Source organism: Bombina bombina, chromosome 2 (genome assembly GCF_027579735.1).
Source record: "Bombina bombina isolate aBomBom1 chromosome 2, aBomBom1.pri, whole genome shotgun sequence".
In the NCBI taxonomy this organism is placed as follows: Eukaryota; Metazoa; Chordata; class Amphibia; order Anura; family Bombinatoridae; genus Bombina; species Bombina bombina.
The window spans coordinates 778,818,835-778,840,418 of NC_069500.1; the positions used below are offsets into that span (position 1 = coordinate 778,818,835).

At 37.4% G+C, this 21,584-nt stretch overlaps 1 protein-coding gene across 2 annotated transcripts; it reads left to right on the forward strand.

Annotated features, from left to right (window-relative positions):
* The first annotated feature begins 5,071 nt into the window (after positions 1–5,071).
* Positions 5,072–20,575, forward strand: LOC128649590 (mpv17-like protein 2). Of its 2 annotated transcripts, none has more exons than XM_053702941.1 (6): positions 5,072–5,330; positions 7,451–7,710; positions 10,920–11,081; positions 13,414–13,490; positions 14,120–14,248; positions 19,692–20,575. In XM_053702941.1, the coding sequence occupies exons 2-6, from the start codon at positions 7,524–7,526 to the stop codon at positions 19,785–19,787; spliced, it is 651 nt and encodes a 216-aa protein (XP_053558916.1). In that variant the 5' UTR covers positions 5,072–5,330; positions 7,451–7,523; the 3' UTR covers positions 19,788–20,575. The 2 variants fall into 2 exon arrangements, with proteins under 2 accessions (XP_053558916.1, XP_053558917.1); XM_053702942.1 differs by having other exon boundaries at positions 7,454–7,710.
* Positions 20,576–21,584: the final 1,009 nt, after the last annotated feature.

A 21,584-nucleotide genomic window follows, 5' to 3' on the forward strand; every position in this document is an offset into this window, starting at 1 on the left:
TGTTTGATATGGCCAGGGGAAGAGTTTGGAAAAGGTAAAGGTATTTGGGGATGATCATCATTTTAACTAAATTGATACAGCCTAGCCAGGAGAGTCTATTTTGTTTGTGCCAGGTCTCTAGCAGTTTGAAGGATTTAGCTTGAAGTGTGATGTAGTTGTGCTCAAAGATATTGATTGGGTCGGCATGGATAGTGAGCCCTAGATACTTAAGTCTGCAAAACAGAATGAGAAGCAGTCTGCCAGGAACGAACAGCAGCATCAATAGCTTGTTCTATGGCCCGGTTGCCACCTGGGAGTAGCTTCTTTCTGCCCAATTGTGCTTTTCACTGAGGAAAACTTTCCTGTAGTATATCAGTCTGATCCCGCCGACATGGTCAGTCCAGCCCCGAAATACCAGGCAATTCTCCTCTGAACAAGGAACATGACAACCCCAGACGATCGTTTCGGCCTCCTTTGGGCCTTGACAGTGAAGTGCAGCCATATCCCTCTAAGCAGATTGGGCAAGGAGTCCACGTCTGGTTTCCCCCATCACCCTTAGGGAGACTATCCCCAGGGTCATATTTACATATGCAAAACAGAATGAGAAGCAGTCTGTCAGGAACGAACAGCAGCATCAATAGCTTGTTCTATAGCCCGGTTGCCACCTGGTAGTAGCTTCTTTCTGCCCAATTGTGCTTTTCACAGAGGAAAACTTTCCTGTAGTATATCAGTCTGATCCCGCCGACATGGTCAGTCCAGCCCCGAAATACCAGGCAAATCTCCTCTGAACAAGGAACATGACAACCCCAGACTATCGTTTCGGCCTCCTTTGGGCCTCGTCAGTGAGGTGCAGCCATATCCCTCTAAGCACATTGGGCAAGGAGTCCACGTCTGGATTCCCCCATCACCCTTAGGGAGACTATCCCCAGGTCATATTTACATATGAAAAACAGAATGAGAAGCAGTCTGCCAGGAACGAACAGCAGCATCAATAGCTTGTTCTATGGCCCGGTTGCCACCTGGTAGTAGCTTCTTTCTGCCCAATTGTGCTTTTCACAGAAGAAAACTTTCCTGTAGTATATCAGTCTGATCCCGCCGACATGGTCAGTCAAGCCCCGAAATACCAGGCAATTCTCCTCTGAACAAGGAACATGACAACCCCAGACGATCGTTTCTGCCTCCTTTGGGCCTCGTCAGTGAGGTGCAGCCATATCCCTCTAAGCACATTGGGCAAGGAGTCCACGTCTGGTTTCCCCCATCACCCTTAGGGAGACTATCACCAGGGTCATATTTACATATGCAAAACAGAATGAGAAGCAGTCTGCCAGGAACGAACAGCAGCATCAATAGCTTGTTCTATGGCCCGGTTGTCACCTGGTGGTAGCTTCTTTCTGCCCAATTGTGCTTTTCACAGAGGAAAACTTTCCTGTAGTATATCAGTCTGATCCCGCCGACATGATCAGTCCAGCCCCGAAATACCATGCAATTCTCCTCTGAACAAGGAATATGACAACCCCAGACGATCGTCCTTGCCCAATGTACTTAGAGGGATATGGCTGCAACTTACTGACGAGGCCCAAAGGAGGCCCGAAACGATCGTCTGGGGTTGTCATGTTCCTTGTTCAGAGGAGAATTGCCTGGTATTTTGGGGCTGGACTGACCATGTCGGCGGGATCAAACTGATATACTACAGGAAAGTTCTCCTCTGTGAAAAGCACAATTGGGCAGAAAGAAGCTACTACCAGGTGGCAACCGGGCCATAGAACAAGCTATTGATGCTGCTGTTCGTTCCTGGCAGACTGCTTCTCATTCTGTTTTGCATAGATACTTAAGTCTGTCAGAAATTAAAAAGTCAGTATGGTGTGCAATGTAATGGGTTTCTTCTTCCGAGAGGTTAATCGGGATAAACGCAGATTTGTCTGTGTTAATTGAAAAGTTAAATATGAATTTATACTGTATGAGTATTTGCGTTTACGCAGGGATAGAGGTGTGAGGGTTTGTAAGGTTAGTATAATATATTCTGTGAATAAAATGCATTTTTGTTCTATGTTGTCATATTTTATGCCCACTATATCGGGTTGTGCTCTAATTTGTGTGGCTAGGATTTCAACAGTGAGGGCAAATATGAGGGGCGTTAGGGGGCAGCCTTGTCTTGAGCCTTTCTTATTGGAAAGGATTGTGATTTGTTGTTGTTAGTTCGTACTTTAGTTTTGGGGGTTTTGTAGAGGGATTGGACATGCGTGGTAAATTTAGAAGGGATACCGTACTTTCACAGGGTGGACCACATAAAGTCCCAGTCCACCCTGTCAAAGGCTTTCTCTGCATCTGTGGACAAAAGTATTAAAGGTGTATTATTGTTTTTGGCTCTTTATAGTGGGAGGAGTAGTCCCATGGTATTTTATTTCGCTTCTCTACCTGGGATAAATCCCACCTGATCTGGGTGAATTAGTTTAGGAAGAAACTAGTTTAATCTTGTCGCTAATTTTAGCTTAGCATATATTTTTACATCTATGTTTAGTAATGAGATGGGCCTGCAGTTGCTTACTTTGTTCGTGGGCTTGTCGGGTTTAGGGATAATGGTGATTGTGGCTTCTAGTAGGGATTGAGAGAAATGGTTTCTCTGGTCTCTAGATTGGTAAAGGGTGAGTAAGGGTTGTCCCAGTTGGGTGAGGAAGAGTTGGTAAAAGTTTGAGGTGAGGCCGTCAGGTCCAGGTAACTTACCTGAGGGTAGTGATTTTATGGTTGTATATTTTTCTTGTAGAGTAAATGGGGAGTTCAGGGTTTTTATTTCATCTGTAGTTAATGTTGGAGTGTGGATTTGGTTTAGGTAAGTATTAAAAGTGTGATCTTTGTCTTCTAGTCTAGAGGTGGCAGGGTTTTTTGTAACCTGTTTGCTCCTAGAAGTGATTGGCTGGGGGAAACATTTGTTATGGTTTGTGCTTTGCTTAGGATGATGTTTTTCCTACACTTCCTCCCCTTTTTCTCTTTAATTCCTCCTCTATCTTTTCTCTTGTCTCCCTCTCTATCTCATTTACCAACTCTGTCTTCTATCTTCCCTTTCTTCCAGTCTCCCTCTACTCTCTTTGTTATGTATCTCTCTTCTTTCTCTCCACTATCTACTCACACCCCCTTTCTCTCTCAAATACTTTCTAGTTCTCACCTACTCTTTATCTTCACCCTTTTAACTCCCATTCCTCTCTTTCACTTCTCTACTATCACTCTCCATTCGTTTACTTTTCTCTATTTCCCCCTTTACTCCTCTCACTCTCCTTCTCCTCCTCTCTCAATTTCTTTTCTCACTCCCTTTCTCCCCCCTCTTTTCTTTTCCACCTCTTCCCTTTCACTCTCCTCCTCTCTCTTATATCTCTCCACTCTCTTTTTTCTCTCCCACCTCCTATCACTTTTCTCTCCCTTTCTTCTCTCTACCCCCTCATTTCTCTCTCCCCCTAATCTCCCTCTTCTTTCTCCCCCCTCCTCTCTCCTTCCTCTATCTCTCTTGTCTCTCTCACCTTTGTCTCATCTCTTCTCATTTTTTTCTCTCCTACCTCTTCTCCCACTGTCCCCTCATCTTTCTTCCCCCTCCTCTTTCTTTTCTCTCCACCCTCCTCTCACTTCAAACTCCCCCTTCTCACACTTTTCTCTCCTCTCATCACTTTCTCTCCACTCACTTTATGTCTGTCCTCCTTATCATTGAGAAATATTGTGCACAAAATATCCACTATTACTCTTTCTGTGCTTTCTCTCCATTCTCTTTCTTTACCCCCCCCCCCCCTTTGCTCCTATCTTTCCCTCCCTCTACACTTTTTTTCTTTTATCACTTCTCTCTCCCAAATCAGTCTTCATTATCCCTGAGAAATTTTGTGCGCATTCAATAATATATTTAGTTAAAGGTTTAGTTTAGCGTCCCGTCCCAGATGCAGAAGATACCACATCCCGCCATGGGGGGGGGGGGGGGGACCATGGATAGGTTTCCAGCTGTGGTTGCGGCGCCCGGGAACGATATTGGAACAGGGCGTTGTGGCGGCCGGGAACAATATTGGAAAAGAACAATATGTTCCAATATCTGGCCCGGGCGCCGTAACCGCCACTGGGAACTTATCTATGCTGCCCCCCCCCCGCTCATGTTACCTTTCTGAAGTAATTCCCACAGTAATGTGTACGTTTGTTAAGTAATTCCCATGGTAATGTGTACGTTTCTAAAGTAATTCCCACAGTAAAAATATAACATGTTTAGGTAAATGTGGAGTTGATCGCTCTGTTCCAATATCGTTCCCGGGCGCCGCAACCGCCGCTGGGAACCTATCCATCGCCCCCCCCCCCCCCCCACGGGATGTGGTACCTTCCGAATTTAGGACGCTAAACTACCCCTTTACCTATATTTAATATGTAAGAAAAAAAACACAAACAGGGCCTCATACTTAAAGGGACATAACACCCACATTTTTTCTTTCATAATTTAGAAAGAGCATGCAATTTTAGAAAACTTTCTAATTTACTTCTATTATCTAATTTGCTTTCTTCTCTTGATATCCTTTGCTGAAAAGCATATATAGATAGGCTCAGTAGCTGCTGATTGGTGGCTGTAGTGTATATAGATGCCTTGTGTGATTGGCTCACCCATGTGCATTGCTATTTCTTCAACAAAGGATATCTAAAAAATGAAGCAAATTAGATAATAGAAGCAAATTGGAATGTTGTTCAAAATTGTATTCTCTACCTGAATCATGAAATAAATATTTTGGGTTTAGTGTCCCTTTAAGCTTTGCCTAAGGTCTCACAAACCCCAAAGCTGCTGTTCTAACACCGCCTGCCCCTGCAATATTCCTGTCAGCTTGCAATAGATACTAAAATATTCATTTTCAATGCTTTTTTTTTTTTTACTAGGCTTATTTTTTTTTTATCCATTGATGTCCTGTGTCCTTTAAGAACGTGAATTGTTTTATTGTTTTCGTTTCACTGCAGTGCTACTGCTTACAACAATTTACATCACCCGTCACATGACAAAATATCACATGTGTCAAATGACAACATCCAATTCGTAATGCTTAGTCACATGGAAATATACGTCGCAGACGTCGTTTTGAAATGTTTTAAGTACTGGCATGTGCTAGAGAAAAATAAATAAAAACCAGAGTGCATTTTATATTGCAGGTACTTTCATTTCTGAACAATGACAATTTTGATTAATTTCTATAGGCCGCGTGTTGAACAACCATTTGCCCATTTTAAAGATGGCCGAAAGCTATTTTCAAAAGATTTTGTTACTTCCGACACATGTTTTTTTGTACAATTGAATTTGTGACTAATTAAGACTCTGAAGAGAGGGTTATGTCGGGGATCTGACATCCGAGGTAAGTTATAATGTATAAATTAGCAGTGGCTAAGTCGTAACTTGCTATAGAGAGCCTCATTACTGTGCGTAACGGATTAGTATGTAATTGCTAGCGCCAAAGAAGAATGCCATTGACAGTAAAACAGAACTTTCAGCATGTAGCGCAGCACCATAATATCTTAATGTCAGCAGAAAGGGAAGGCAAGTCAGTTTTTCGTTTATGCACTACAATAAATGACAAGTTTTAAAACTTATGGATACAGTTATGACTACAGCTACTCTATTTTCTACTTTTTGTGGTTCTTTTGTTTCCAATACACATGACAATTCTGTTTGTTTTCCCAAATATCCCATACCAAAATGATACTATTTAAATAAGTTTACATTTTAAAACGAATACATTTTATCTTTGACGTCACAGCAAGATAACTGGAAAGAGAACTACACTTTAATAAAATGTGTAATGTTTAACTTTAAACTTTTTATATAAACCCTGTGTTTTCATGCAGCTCTAATGTATTTATTAAAATGAAATGGCAAACATTGAATGCTACAGTTTAATATTTCACTCTGCTTAGTTGTTCACATAAAGTCAGGAGTACAATAATCTATCCCATTGTTAAATTTCACAAAGATAGGTACCAAGGTTTTAGACATGGCTTTAAAAATCCTTAAAGGGCCATAATACCCAAATGTTTAAACACTTGAAATTGATGCAGCATAGCTGTAAAAAGCTGATTAGAAAATATCACCTGAACATCTCTATGTAAAAAAGAAAGATATTTTACCTCAAAAGTTCCTCAGTAGCCACCTCCCATTGTAAAGGATTTCTAAGCAGCATTTTAGTGTGTTTGTCCTGGGACATCTGAAGGGACTAGCATCGTGCACTCTCATATTATTTCACCAATCAGGTAAAGGAAGCTTACTATGAAATCTCATGAGATCACAGTAAGAGTTCATGACCTCAGCACTGCTGATGCTGATTGGCTGCTGTTCATTTCTTCATTTTTTTATTTTTTTACCTGCAGCTGGGAGCAGCCGAGTATAACTTTTTACACAGAACTTACTCTGCTGAGCTGAGGAAATTGTGAGGTAAAATATCTTCCTTTTTTACATAGAGATGCTCAGGTGATATTTTCTTGTCAGCTTTTTACAGTTATACTGCATCAGTTTCAAGTGATTTAGCATATGAGTATTATGTCCCTTTAACCTTTTAAAGCCGTTATGCCGTTCCATTCCGTCATAATTAGACTGGGCTTTAAAGCCGTTATGACGGAATGGAACGTCATAACTAACGGCTGTCCTGAAGCCTTCTGTGCTTCAGGGATTTAATCGCGGTCTGGAGGGCGTTCCTAGGATTGTAGGGACGCCCCCCAGATGCGATCCAATAATTGAAATCTCGCGATCGTATGCACGATCGCGTAGTTTCAATTTGTCTACATCGGAACAGTTGTTCCGATGTAGGCACTTTAACCCTGTCACGAAAGGGTTAAATGGGTATATTGAAAAATATATAAATAAAACAGAACACATCCTAATTATTCTAAATTTTATTTTGTTTTTGTTTAATTAAAACTGTCCCAAATTGCAGTCAAAACTCTATTATAAAAATTATATACTTTAATTTACAGGTGCCTTGCACTAAATATATAGGGTTTTTTTTTGCTGATTTTATTTTGAATGTTTACATCCATAACCATAAGAATATTTTATAGCAAAATCTACTATATAGGTGTCCACTAGACATGTGACTATGATCTGTTGTCTCTGCTTTAAATTCCACCAAACAAGCCAAATTCTGTTTCAACTTTTTACTGTACAATATAGATCTAATACTCAAAAGGTTAGGGGTTATTTAAAAAAAATGTTTATGCAGATTTGTGCATAAAACTATTTAAATCAAATAACATATCAACAAATATTTGTGTAATTTTATAGAAAAGTTAGACTGTCCCTGCCAGAACCAAAGTATCCTACAAAAGCATTTAATGCACTTTTCCCTAGTAAACAAATAAAACCAATGTGGATATATTTTTAAAGATTGCAGAGAGGCATTTTTTAATATATTTTTTTTAATTAATTTATCATTTTTGACATTATAGAACTTTGTCATTTATTAAACCATGTGAACTCTCAAAGTAGGTGCACTTCCAGACTTGCTCTTAAAGGTCCATGAGTGGTTGGTCCAAGCTATTAATAAAGTGTGAACAAGATGCTTCCCCAGGGTAGGATTCTGCTGGCTCGTGCTGCTGGCTACTGGAAGCCTTTATTCAGAGGTCGATTTCTGCTGATTACTAACACTGTGAGCTGTGGGGCACTTCTGGGGATTGGAGATACAATCCAACAGACACGTGAGATTAGAAGAGACACTGAAAAACAGCGAGAGTGGCTGCGGACAGGTAACCATAGTCAATGACATTTGTTTACATTGGTGTGTCTAAAAGAGAATATTTCAAATGTGTCTTGCTTCTATTTGTAAGTAACAAATGTCTCATAAGTATAAACATCCTTGTTTTGCTTGTTGAGGTTAGTCTACCAATGAACATTAATATAACTGTGAAACAGTTCTAATATATAGCAGTGCAAACTGGATAGAGTCACATAACGGATACAGCTATTAGCTCTGCTTCTATCAGAAATATTCTCTGGAATTGGCATGGGTGGCTGGAACATGTGTGCCATCATCAAAAGTAGTTTATGGCAAAAACATTTTTCTTTTAATTAACATATATGGCAAAGTAACCAGGAATAATATGGGTGGAAATTGCTCTTTTTTTTTACTTTTATGTTTGTTTTAAACATTTATAAACATCTTTTCTTTTATACCCCTAATAGATATTAACTTTCTTATCTTTTAGTGGAAATTAAAATGCTATTGTATTATGATTGTCTTTTAAACTTTGTACTTTGTTTTTTTTTTAAAGCCACTGTGATGTAAAATGGCAGTGAAGCTTCCTAGCATATGCATATTCTGTCTATCTAATGATATGTATGTATAAAATTACAAAGGTCAAACATTCCATGAAAATATGGTCAGAGATTGCACCAATCCAAATAATCTTATGATTAATTTAACCTGTGTTCTACCTGGCCTCCTTAATGTTGGGCATCCCTTTGCTCTACATCTGGTAAACAGATACCACCAGTAGATTGTGTTTGGCTGCCGTGGTCATTGTGGTTGTTTTCTGCATTGTCTCTCTACAAATTTTCAGTCTGTTGATCCAGGGAAACCCATGTCCAAGATACCCGATACATGTCAGAAATTTGACATCTCATCAAAACTTTAATTAGCTAGATGAGTTTGTTGCTGGTTATGAAATTCTTTATGGGCATATATTTCTATCTAAACCTGAAATAGAGAAGTTAATGCATTCTCTGTAATACATAGAAAGGGCATTCATCCACCTATGACCTTCTCCCATATGGCACTATTCTTGCTTCTAATAATTTTCTAGTTGACAGAACATAACTGTTTTACTTCAAAAGGCCAGCTCCAGCTTCCTTCTGCGATACATCTTTTTACTAGGTGGTCTACATTACCTGGTAATAAATTGTATGTTTGAATCATTATTCATTTGGAAATTTTCACTTCCCCCATCACTGCAGGTCCTAAAGTAATAAAGGAAACACTTGCATTGGCTGAAAATATTTTTTTAGGGGTCCTTTTGGTCTCACATTATTGATCACAGTAAATCTTAACTATCAGTGTTTTTCACATGAGCAGAAGACAATGGGTAAACCTTTGTAAACAAGTTACATAATGCCTCACATTTTTTGTTTTGATGCAGTGCTTCCCTGGATAGATTTTAGGCATCTAGAGAGATGAGACATTGGTTACCTCATTTGCATATCTCTACCCAGAGTCCTCTGGTAGTTTAAGGTTTTCCATGGAAGGATGTATAGATGAATTTCCTACAGTGATCTATTGTGTGTAATTTAAACTCACAGTGGATCTCCCCCCTCATCTTTTTGCTCATAACATGTATTGAGATTGGTTTGGGTGCCATATACCAACTTCACTATAGCAAGGTGTATAGTGTGTGCATATGAGACCTAATAAGGTTGTGTGTTGATGAGACCTAACAATGTCCACACGTGATTTATCTTTCTCTTGCTGTATTGTTCAAACCCTGCTATGTTTAAAAGCTGCCTGGGGCAGCACTCCCTTAGTATGAGGGGAATCTGGTAGTTCTGGTTTCCGTTGTTTTGGAAAAATGTACATATTGGCTACACAATGATCTATTAGTTACCATACATTATTGAGACTGGTATACAGATATATACATTTGACTCCCTGCTATACTACAAATTCTACTAGAGGGTCATATACCAAAAAATTAGGAGGTGGAGTGTCAGAGGCACGTTTCAGCAAATGATTGAATATTAATTTTTAAACATATGAGCAAACCTCATTCATTCTTCAGTGAGCACCTCTTCCACCTCTTCTACAACCTGTTGGAGGAGATGTAATAACAATGGTACTTGACCTCATATTTTGATGCTATTGTCCACTTATAAGCTCATACTTGCCTGCAATTTAAGTAATGGAGATAGTGGTCTCAGCTAAATTCCCTCCTGTCCCGTTAGCATTTTAATTCAATAAATCTCCTGCTCTAAAATGCACCTTCTGGTCTAAACTTTTGAGTGTAATGATAAATTGGGACAGCTTATCCCTAGGTATTGGAAGAAAACTACAGTACCATTCCTGCCTAACATTGGAGAAATACCACTGTTTATTAATTCATAAATATTTATCACTACATGCAATTCATCTGGGACGAGTATATTTTGTCTTTATGATTGTATATTCAAATTAGCACCTGATAATAGACTTTACGTTTTTTGTTTTTTTGGTTACCAGATGTTTAGGATTACTAAAATGATCCATGTTTTTCTATGCTCTACTGATCAAACAGGATAATTTTGCTCATGCTTACTATGCTGTGGATATATTTGGATAATAAATAGTTTTGCACCACAGTGGGGGTAGTTCTTACTTATACTTTCCAGCAATAGAGGATACAATTAACTTCATATAATTATACTTATATCCATATCCGCATTCATACCTGTCCATCAGTTGGTGTCTTCCACTTATCTGTGATATGATACATATCCAGAACTAAGCCTTCTACTCTTTCCTTGCCTGCCACAACATATTTTGATACTACGAGAGGATAATTTGTTTTATATAAATACTTTTTTGTTTGAGTTTGTAATATTGTAACTTTCACAACTTTTTAATACAACGTAACATCAATCTATTTTATTAATAAAAAAATAAACAATTTTAATGTATTAATAGTGTGGAATTAGACAACTATTTTTTTCTTCATCATGTTTTATGGGACTCCCCCACCCCCTCCCCAAAAGCATATAGGAGCATGCTATATTTATTCCACAAGATTTATAGTGATTGCCAATCTTAACAAAGCCTTATTACAGTCCAAAGTTCTGATCATTTGATTTGAAAGTTAGAATTATAATAGTGTCTGTGTTTATGCTTTATAATATCATGTGTAGTCATTCTACGTGTGTGTTGTAAATAACTTGTATAAAACCATATCGCAAATGTATTGTGAAACTTTTATTTAATCTGCTCTCTTAGGTAGGATGTTTGGTATTGGCTGTTCAATGGGTCCACTGATGCATTTCTGGTATTCCTGGCTTGACCGTGCCTTCCCTGGAAGAGGAATCAGAGTGGTTGTTCGGAAGGTGTTAATTGACCAGCTGGTGGCCTCCCCACTACTAGGACTTTGGTACTTCCTAGGTAAAATATTTTATTCTGATTACTTTCGATTATATGTATCATGGTCAAAAGTAATGTCTGTAGTTTATGCTATGCTTTTTCCAGGCTGTAGAATCTCCTAAAAATTGTAAAATAGAGAGATAGACGGCCTCCTATAGGTGTAAATAGTTCTTGACTCTATGCAATAACTTTTGTATTAGGAAAGTGGGGAAAGACGGACGTGGATAACTTAGAACAATTGTCACCTGCAATTTATTGTTATATGGCACTTGTATTTCTTTTCTTTTGGCTATGTACAAGGTTCAAAGAAAATTATCACTTTTTTGTTTTCATTGTGGACAATTTCAGTAACAGATATTAGACATACATTGTGTAGACACCTTGAGAATTCAGTTGTTTTTGGCTTATCCCGTTCCACCTGTCACGCTTCCTTAAATAATAAGGCTGCTGTTTGACAGTTCCACTATAGTTCTTTCTGACTAATAACCTTCAGATCATCCACATCACAGTAATCCAAATTATCTGCTCCACTCTTGGGGTGAAAATGTTACTAAGCACTAATGTATAGGATGGGTGCATTAACACTGCCTTTACACACACACACCAAGGGTGTGTCATGACATTAAAGGGATACTAAACCCAATTTTTTTCTTTCATGATTCAGATAGAGCATGAGATTTTAAGCAACTTTCTAATTTACTCCTATTATCAATTTTTCTTTGTTCTCATGCTATCTTGATTTGAAAAAGCAGTACTGTAAGCTTTAGTGCCAGCCCATTTTTTGTTCGACACCTAGGTAGCACTTGCTGATTTGTGGCTAAATGTAGCAAACCAATTAGCAAGCGCTACCCAGGTGCTGAACTAAAAATGGACTGGCTCCTAACCTTTCATTACTGCTTTTTCAAATCAAGATAACACGAGAACAAAGAAAAATGGATAATAGGAGTAAATTAGAAAGTTGCTTAAAATTGCATGCACTATCTGAATCATGAAAGAAACAAATTGGGGTTAGTATCCCTTTAATACAAAGAATTGTATTTGCATTAAAGGGACAGTCTACACCAGAATTTTTATTGTTTTAAAAGATAGATAATCCCTTTATTACCCATTTCCCAGTTTTGCATAACCAACACAGTTATAATAATATACTTTTAACCTCTGTGATTATCTTGTATCTAAGCCTCTGCAAACTGCCCCTTTTTTCAGTTCTTTTGACAGACTTGCAGTCTAGCCAATCAGTGCATGCTCCCAGATTACTTCACGTGCACAAGCACAGTGTTATCTATATGATATATGTGAACTAACACCCTCTAGTGGTGAAAAACTGTTAAAATGCAATCTGAAAGAGGTGGGCTTCAAGGTCTAAGAAATTAGCATATGAACCTCCTAGGTTAAGCTTTCAACTAAGAATACCAAGAGAACAAAGCAAAATTGGTGATAAAAGTAAATTGGAAAATTGTTTAAAATTGCACGCTCTATCTGAATCATGAAAGTTTATTTTGGCCTAGACTGTCCCTTTAAGTTTCCTTTTATTAACAAGGTTGTGTGAAGAGTTGAAGAAATTTTGGCAAACAAAATGTACAATAGAAGGTCAAGAGGAAGTCAACAGGAACCTCTTTTTCCTTTCTGCCTAATTGTTTTCACTGCCAGAGACCCTCCTGCTCTCCTGTCTCCCTGTGCACAGTACATTCTTAAATCTTGTGGGTACTAATGAAAACTTTTAAGCCGTTCTGCTGACAACCAGTTTAAGACGCAAAGACAGTCTATGCACATATTTATGAGGTTTTGAGTGTCATACATTTTACTCTATGGGAAAACGGTAAATATTATGGCTCCTTACAGACATTCTAGTTTAAACTATTTTTATTTCAAAGATATTTCTCTTCACTTCAAAAGCAACTGAATGCAAAAACAGTACTAAATGTTCCCCTTAACTTCAGCTTTCAAGATGGAACACTATAAGCTCTCTTAAAGTTGTGGGTTTTTTGGTGGTGGTATTTTTTTTTTGCTCTGTAACATTTTGTGTGGATTCTAGCCAGACTAGGCCTGTCTAGAAGAATGGAGACGTTGAACTATGCATTAATCAGATGTCTGCTTCCTTTCTAATCAATTGGACTGTATTTTCTTATGTGTGTCTCTGTTTTGATCTTTCAAGTTCAAGAGTATTTTTGTAGGCTGATATGAGTTGTAAGAAAAAGCAAAAACAAACGTGAACAGACATCAATATAGTGGGGAGATTGGTAATAGCATTCATTTTGCTCTCTTCTTAGTGTTTTTTTTCTCTCCAGATTTATCCAGAGGGTATTTTATAATATTACGCTTGAAATGTATTTTTGTGTTTACTTGTATCCAGGAATGGGCTCCTTGGAAGGTCAGAGTTTGAAGAAGAGCTGGCAAGAATTCCAGGACAAATTTTGGGAATTCTACAAGGTAATTTTAGGAAAAATAACTACACTGACTGCAGTAAAAACTGCAGGCAAGTAAATGGATACAGCTGCGTGTGTGCAGTAACTGGGTTAGTGTGTGAACTTCAATTGAAGGCAATCTAAAATATAAACATTAAATGAAATAAATACAATAGATTCAACCAAATATTAAAAAATCAGGACAAATTTTGGGAATTCTACAAGGTAATGCAGACAACAAACACCTTTCAATATAAATATATATATCAGTTTAATACAGAAAAAAAAAGAAGTTTTTGGTTGTACAGATAGTGTTTTTTTTTTTACTAATGCTTGAGACACATTATAACTGTTTAAATTTTAATGGAAATAACCACTGTCTATGGCACTTTGCATGTTCCTGTATTGGCTGTGGATTGGCTACAGGCAGGCATGATTCATGTAAGTTACTTTTACTTGCCTTTAATATTCAGTCCACAAGACCTTATTACAATGTAACATCTTCATGAGTACATGTAATGCCTGAATTCACAAGATATTATAGACAAACATAAATATGGTAAGGTATTGGATTTTAGTCTAGGGAGTGCATTAAAAAGGGAAACATTTGATTATTTTATATTACTAATACTGATTTATGTAATTTGTTTTAAGGCTGACTGGTGTGTGTGGCCTGGAGCACAGATGATCAATTTCTACTTCTTGTCGCCAAAGTACAGAGTGATTTATATCAATGTGATCACAGTAGGTTGGGACACCTATCTCTCTTACCTCAAACACAGGGTAAGTGTGACAATAAGTTGCATCAAACTCCTTGTTTACTAGAAAATATTAGTACGGCTACCCTGGTTGCATTTGTCACTCTATAGAAAGTTCCATTTAACTGTGCAACATATAAACTAGTATATAATTAATCTCTAGGTTGCTTAGAAAATAAAAAAAGTGAAAATGCAGAAGCAATAAGTAAATTATTATTTTACAGTATAAATTAACAGACCCAAATATCTTACATATTTACTCTAGACATTTAAAGAGCCACCCATTTGAAATAGTTTAGTGTAACATTTGTCTCTTTCTTTTATGAGATTAAGGTAGTAAAGCAACGGCAAATCTGTTAGTCAGCCAGTGACCAATCAGTCCTTAAAGCCCAGCGGCAAACAGATATGCACTTCCTTTTAGCTTTACATAAAATAAACAGATTTATGATAGCCAGCAAATTGCTAGTTCTGTGACCTCCTACCTCTTTTGAGAAACTCTGTCAAGAAGACTCACCTCTGAAAGGTGCTTTGACTATTTCATGGAAAATACTTAAAGGGACAGTCTACACAAGAATATTTATTGTTTAAAAAGATAGATAATACCCATTCCCTTTTGCATAACCAACAGTTATATTAATACACTTTTTACCTCTGTGATTATCTTGTATCTAAGCCTCTGCAACCTGCCCCCTTATTTCAGTTCTTTTGACAGACTTGCATTTTAGCCAATCAGTGCGGGCTCCTAGGAACTCCATGTGCGTGAGTGCATTTTTATCTATATGAAACACATGAACTAGCACCCTCTAGTGGTGAAAAACTGTCAAAATGCCCTGAGCTAAGAGGCAGCCTTCAAGGGCTTAGAAATTAGCATATGAACCTCCTAGATTTAGATTTCAACTAAGAATACCAAGAGAACAAAGCAAAATAGGTGATAGAAGTACATTGGAAAATTGTTTAAAATTACATTCTCTGTCTGAATCATGAGTTTATTTGGACTAGACTGTCCCTTTAAGAGTTGCAAGGGAGTTTCTCTTCCCTCATATACACTTCAGTGGAAAAATGATTTGCAGTTGGATTTAGAGGTCTCAGATTAGTCCCACATGTGACTTGGTATGATGCTGTCCTTTGAGTCCCCCAGATGCTAAGATTGAACTATAAAATAAATACAACCTTGGCATTTGACGCTGACTCTTCTGGCGAAAATAAAAACAGATTTATATATATATATATATATATATATATATATATATATATATATATATATATATATATAAGATGCCAGCACTCGCTGTTCCCAAGCCATGATGTCGGGGTGCTACCCAGAATAATATAATAATAATAATAATAATAATAAGCAGTCCATAGGGTGCACTCGCTGTTTCAAAACACAAGGTGTATTTATTAAAGAGTTAACGTTTTCGGGGAGTAACCCCCGTCCTCAGACTCTCGTGATAAAATGATATGCATATCTGTTTTAGCACTAAAGTCTGAAGACGGGAGTTGCTCCCTGAAAACGTTAACTCTTTAAAAAATACACCTTGTGTTTTCAAATAGCGAGTGTACCCTTTGGACTGCTTATTATTATTATAATAAAAAAAAAATATATATATATATCATCAGGCATGTGATTGAGATGTGAGGAGCCTATCTTGTAGAGATTTAGGTACCAGAGGCTATTCTGGGCTGATGTGGAGAGCCTCTATCAGGGTTTCCTGGGGGCACAATTTACACCAGTGCTTGATAAAACCTAAATATTCTTACTGGCTCCTACATTTTAAACAGATTTGTCGACCTCTAATTTACACTATGTCCTATAATATTATTTTTTTTAATGTATTTATTAGTTTTTTCATTGCTTTGTTACAAACATATAAAACAATAACCGAGTATTTTTAAATAACTATATTCTTCTAACATAAGAAGTTTGTTAGCTCTATTTATCCACATAGCTAGTGATGGAATCTAATCTTCCAAAATCTAATGACCAGGCACTATTCAAACCAGGTAGAGAGCAATGTCATTTCTCCTATCCGTGTGATTTTTGGACAAGGCACCTCTCCTTGCCCCCACCCCAATAGGTTATAACAAGGAATGTGATAAAAAGTCAGTCAGATAAAGAGGCTCACACACATGATTACTCGCTGATCGCCGCTTCAGGGCTCGGTCCTGGGGGAGCACAATCCACCTGTCCACTGCGGTGTCTCCGGCTCTGCCGTCCGCTCCCCTCCTCGAGCTAACTGGGATCCTCGATTCCGTGTGAGTTTGTGTGGCCAAACTCGATTTGGCGTCTGACGTCACTGTGTAGTCCCGCCTCCGTTTTCTATTGGGTGGGCGAGGGGGCTCAACCAAGAGCGATGTAACCGGACTTCCCTCATAGGCTCAAATAGGTGAAGAAAAGGAAAAGTGAAAAGAAATCCGGTACTTCTTGTTGTAACTTTATAGAAACACGGCTTTATTGGCAAATAAAATCAGATTCCAGCAGCTTCAACAATTCACTCATTGCAGCTCATCAAACAACAGCACGGGATGGTGGTCACTAATGCTGATGCGTTTTGGCTTCCCACGCCGTAGTCATAGCATAATTAGTGACCATCATCCTTGATTTAAAAAGGTGTCACTTTCACCCTATTGGTTAAAATTATAAACACACCTCCTGTGCCGTAATACATAAGGAACATACCTTTTAATTAAAGCCTCTGTATGAGGCAGTATAGCATGACTGTTAGTTTTAATACGATATGTGTATTTTTGTCGGTTGCAATTAATATACCTTTATACCTCAATTTTACATATCAATGTACTTCTATTTGAGTAAAACTTATAGCATTCAAATACAAATCTCAAAAATAAATTCAGTTAGAGTATAATAAGAGCAATAATGTGCTGTTGTAGTAATAAAGGCATTTACAGATTGTGATTGAAAACAGGCATATACATTGGTTCCATAGAGTTTTGTCTTAATCAAGGAACATTTTGATAGACATTGTACACAAACTGTGATTAAATGATAAAACTCAAATGGTACCAATTTTATAGAGTAAATTGAAGTATGGTAAATTATAATAAATTGTATCTCATATTATGCATCATTTGCACACTGTAATACAAGATATTATATTATGTGCTACTTGTTTCTCATTTGAAAAACATGAAGAGTCTGAATAGACCCTGGTGCCAAAAATTTATAAGATCAAATTCACTATTTAGCCCAAAGGGTCTCCTTGTCTTAAGCTTCAGTATCCAAAAAACCTCTTCTCTAACTAGCAATAAATCCCTATCCCTTCCTCTCTGAGGAGATGGGACTTGTTTTTCAATGGTCCAATTTAGAGAGACAGAGCTTTTATTATGGACATATGAAAAATGTGTGATCAATGGTGTAGTGAGGGTACCTGTTTTAATGTTGTTAATGTGCTCACGTATTCTAGATCTAACCTCTTGTGAGGTCATTCCTATGTATTGCATTGTGAGCATGTTAGAAGGTAAATTACATAGGTAGCCCTACAGTTAAAACATCTCTCATGTTCAAATGTCTCCCCCGTCATAGTACTTTCAAAACCATTTCCCACGGATAGATGGTTGCATGCTATACAGTCAGTATAATGACATTTAAAGACTCCCTCAGTGCTCAGCCAGGAGCTTGGAGTATCCCTACTCTTAGTTCTAATCATAGTGGGTGCCACCTTGTTTCCTATTGTGGCCCCTCTCCTAAAGGCAAAGCGGCAGCCTTTTCTGACTACATCAGCCAAGCCTTCGTCTGCTAAAAGTAAGGGAAAATGTTTAGAGTCTATATTGCATATCTCTCCGTACTGATCACTGTACGTTGTCAAAAATGTTGTTGTATTTTGTGTGTAATCCCTGATTCGGTTACTACTTTTGCTTTTATTTGTCACCAACAGGGAGTCCCTATCTCTTTTGCTTATCTCTTTTTTGATACCTAATACCATCTTCTTAGGATAATCTCTAGAGACTAGCTTGTCAATTAGCTCACTTGCTTGTGTCTCAAATGTGGATTTATCAGTGTGGTGGAGGTGTGTTTATAATTTTAACCAATAGGGTGAAAGTGACACCTTTTTAAATCAAGGATGATGGTCACTAATTATGCTATGACTACGGCGTGGGAAGCCGAAACGCATCAGCATTAGTGACCACCATCCCGTACTATTCAAACCAGTTTTGTGCAAAGGACAATCTCATTCTACAACATTATTTAGGACTTTTATTCACTTGACCAGTGCTGTTTGATTCGTCTAGCTCTACTACAAAAAGCAGTATGTGCCCACCATGCCATCTTGGATAGAGAGAATTAGTGAACTTATAACACTAGAGGCATACAGCTTTTATAGGAGAAAGACCATGACAAATTTATGATATCAAATTTTATTAAGAACAATTACAACACAACGTGACAGATAGGAAACATAAGGAGGCACTTTAGGGAATTTGTCCCCCATCCCAGAAGTCATTTCAGCTACCCTGGCTGCTCTTGTTCCCTCCTCTTCACGTCTTAGCTCTGTTGTCATGCAGTGCTTCCTTTCCTTAGCTTCTGTCTTCTCCTTTATATGATCCCAGCTGAGTATGTATACTAAGATGTTTATTATAAGCAATTTAATCACAGGAACGATATATGTGCTTACTGAGTTTAGTGGAACACTAGTTTGAGCATTGTCTAGCTCAGAGAGATGCAATAAAACCCTTCATGCAGGTGCTGCACAGCAATCATAGGATATGAGGAGTGACAGTTGAACATTTGACTGATTGTGAGTCTGTATTTGAGAGTATAATGCAGTATTTGAGATTCTAGAACACTGTCATAATAAGCGGCTTATTTTTATGTTCTATGTTTATAGTTTGTTCAGTATGCATGACACGAATGTAAAGGTCATTTTCATTACTGTTATGTGATTGCAAATGTACTATAGTAATCAATAAAAAAAAATAAACCGCTTAAATGTTAAAAAAATAAAAAAATTAAATGCAACAATATGTTTAACATATTTAAACAATGCTCTTTCATATTCATGATACAGATTTTTAAAGTCTGCTGTGCCTTTAAATGGACAGTAAACACCTTTTGTTTTTGTGTTTTTATAAAAAAAATATATTGTTTTCCTTATGGTCCATAGAGAGGGCAAAAACCAAATTTCTGTAATCCAGTCTTTCAAAATGCTGTAGATCAGACATGTTTGCTTTTAGGCTTCTTTAGGGAGTGTGAGACAAGTGCATTTCTTTACACAAAAGCAAGAGGTGTATTGCGTCTTTTAATGCTTCCCACATTTCAAGATTTTGTTTCTGCCTCTAACAATTAGTATAATTAGTACTGAAGCAACTGCGTGATGACATGATTACATTGTTTGATGTAGCGACGTCCTGTGTTATTTTGCCCCTGAAATGCAGTGTCCTCAGCTGCATGTTCTTTTTGTATAAATAAAAAGTGCTTCTAACTTTTTTATTTCTGTCTTGGTTTACAGATCGACGGACTTGAAGAAAATCCTTCTGCCACTAAGCAGATCACATCAAGCTCTGCACCTCTTCCAAAGACACCGGATGAAGAGGTTAAGCAGTGACAGGAACCAGTATGTACAAATGTGTGCATAACAAGATTGTGCTGCTAGGCTTGCTCTATGCTACAGAGTCAAAGCCTCTCCTGGATATGTAAAAGATATCTATTGAACCTTACTATTCTTTAAGTGGATTGTCTCAGAAAGCCTTCCATTAATTCCTTTAGTGCCTGAGGGACCAGCAACATGTTCCCTTTATATGTACAGACTTTAACTTGTTAAAGGCAGCTTTTAAAAAAATGTAAAGTGCCAATGCAAAGGATTCTAAAAGTGTCTGACTGTGGAATTTTAAGTTTTGCACATGCCATATCGAAGTGCTTACACTTGACACCAAGTTTTGTGTGCCACTCTGCCCAGTCACTCCTAATATTTGAAATGGTAATGGACGTCTAAGACAAATGTACACCTAGGTGACTGACCAATTTATAGTATTTGGGCAATTTTATGTTTTTGTTTTTAAATTCTGTTTGTTGTGTCTGACAGTGAAGTTCAACGAATAGGCATATTTTTCCATACAAGCATAAATATGTACAAAAGATTTTACTATAAATTTAATATAAATTATCTATGTACACGGCTATCCATAAAATTGTGTTTATTTGTAAATGCATAGATTTTTATGTGATTGTTAATTGTAAGTGCTGCCGAGCACCTGAGTATTACAATGTCAGTAAAAAATTGAAGTTTGACAACTTCCTGTAATTTCTCAAAAATGTATACTGTAATCAAAGTTCATTGTAACTATTTTTGTTAAAATAATAGAGGAATTATATTTAAACTCTGTAAAACATCAATGTGTTGACACTCTTCCTTAACAGTCCTATGATAATGAAAATTATCTCAAGGGACCTTGTTATTGTGGATAGGATGAGACAGAAGATTTATAAAGTGGGTAAAAGCATTATTAGAGAGGGGGGGGGGGTGAGCGGGGAAGCAGAACCCTTTGGATGTTGGGGGATCAGCTAGTGGGACCAGGGTAGGAAAATAGTCCAGGATATTGAATTGGTCCAAGGGTGGTGCAGTGGGGGACCAGAAACCAGCTAAGGTAAATTGTGTTGGGGGGCCACAGTAAGGATTTATTGCCATGGTAAGGGCCAAGGGTTATATTTACAGGACAATAACAGATACCTATTGAACATAGGTAAGTGTTATTACTACAGTGGTCAAAATCTCATTATCAAGCTGGTAATTGTGACCAGCTGTAAGGACTCTATTATTTAATGACTCACAAATAGGGCAGTCCATTGAATGATAGCAAAAAAAAATTTCAGATTCTGTTGCAAAAATACAGCAATAAGTTAAAAATAGCTGTCACGTCCTTTTCTTTTTCTTTCCCTGCACAGGATACATTACTGCAACAGAATTAAGATATAGCCCTTTATGTGGCAGGTGAAATATAATTCCATTTATCTTTTGGTGTATCTTTCATAAAAAATATATTCATTCTGTAATAACACTTTACATATACAAGTATTTGTCAAAGCTTTTCCCTGCCATTTTGGAAATACTGTACAGTACTTTAATTGTGTAATCATCACTCACACTTTACATATACAAGTATCTGCCAAATCCTTTTTCTGATAACTGCGAAGAATTTGCTCGTAACCCGTGAATGATGCTGTACTCACCTAAGATGCAGATATACCACACCTCACTTTCAATCTGTGTGTACTGTAGGCTACATAACTTAATTTAAAATAACCTCTCAACTTTATAAAAACAGATCCGGAATTTTAGTGATATTTTTATGGATTTTAATTTAGTTGTAAATAAGATGTACTATAACCATTCCGATTATCCTAA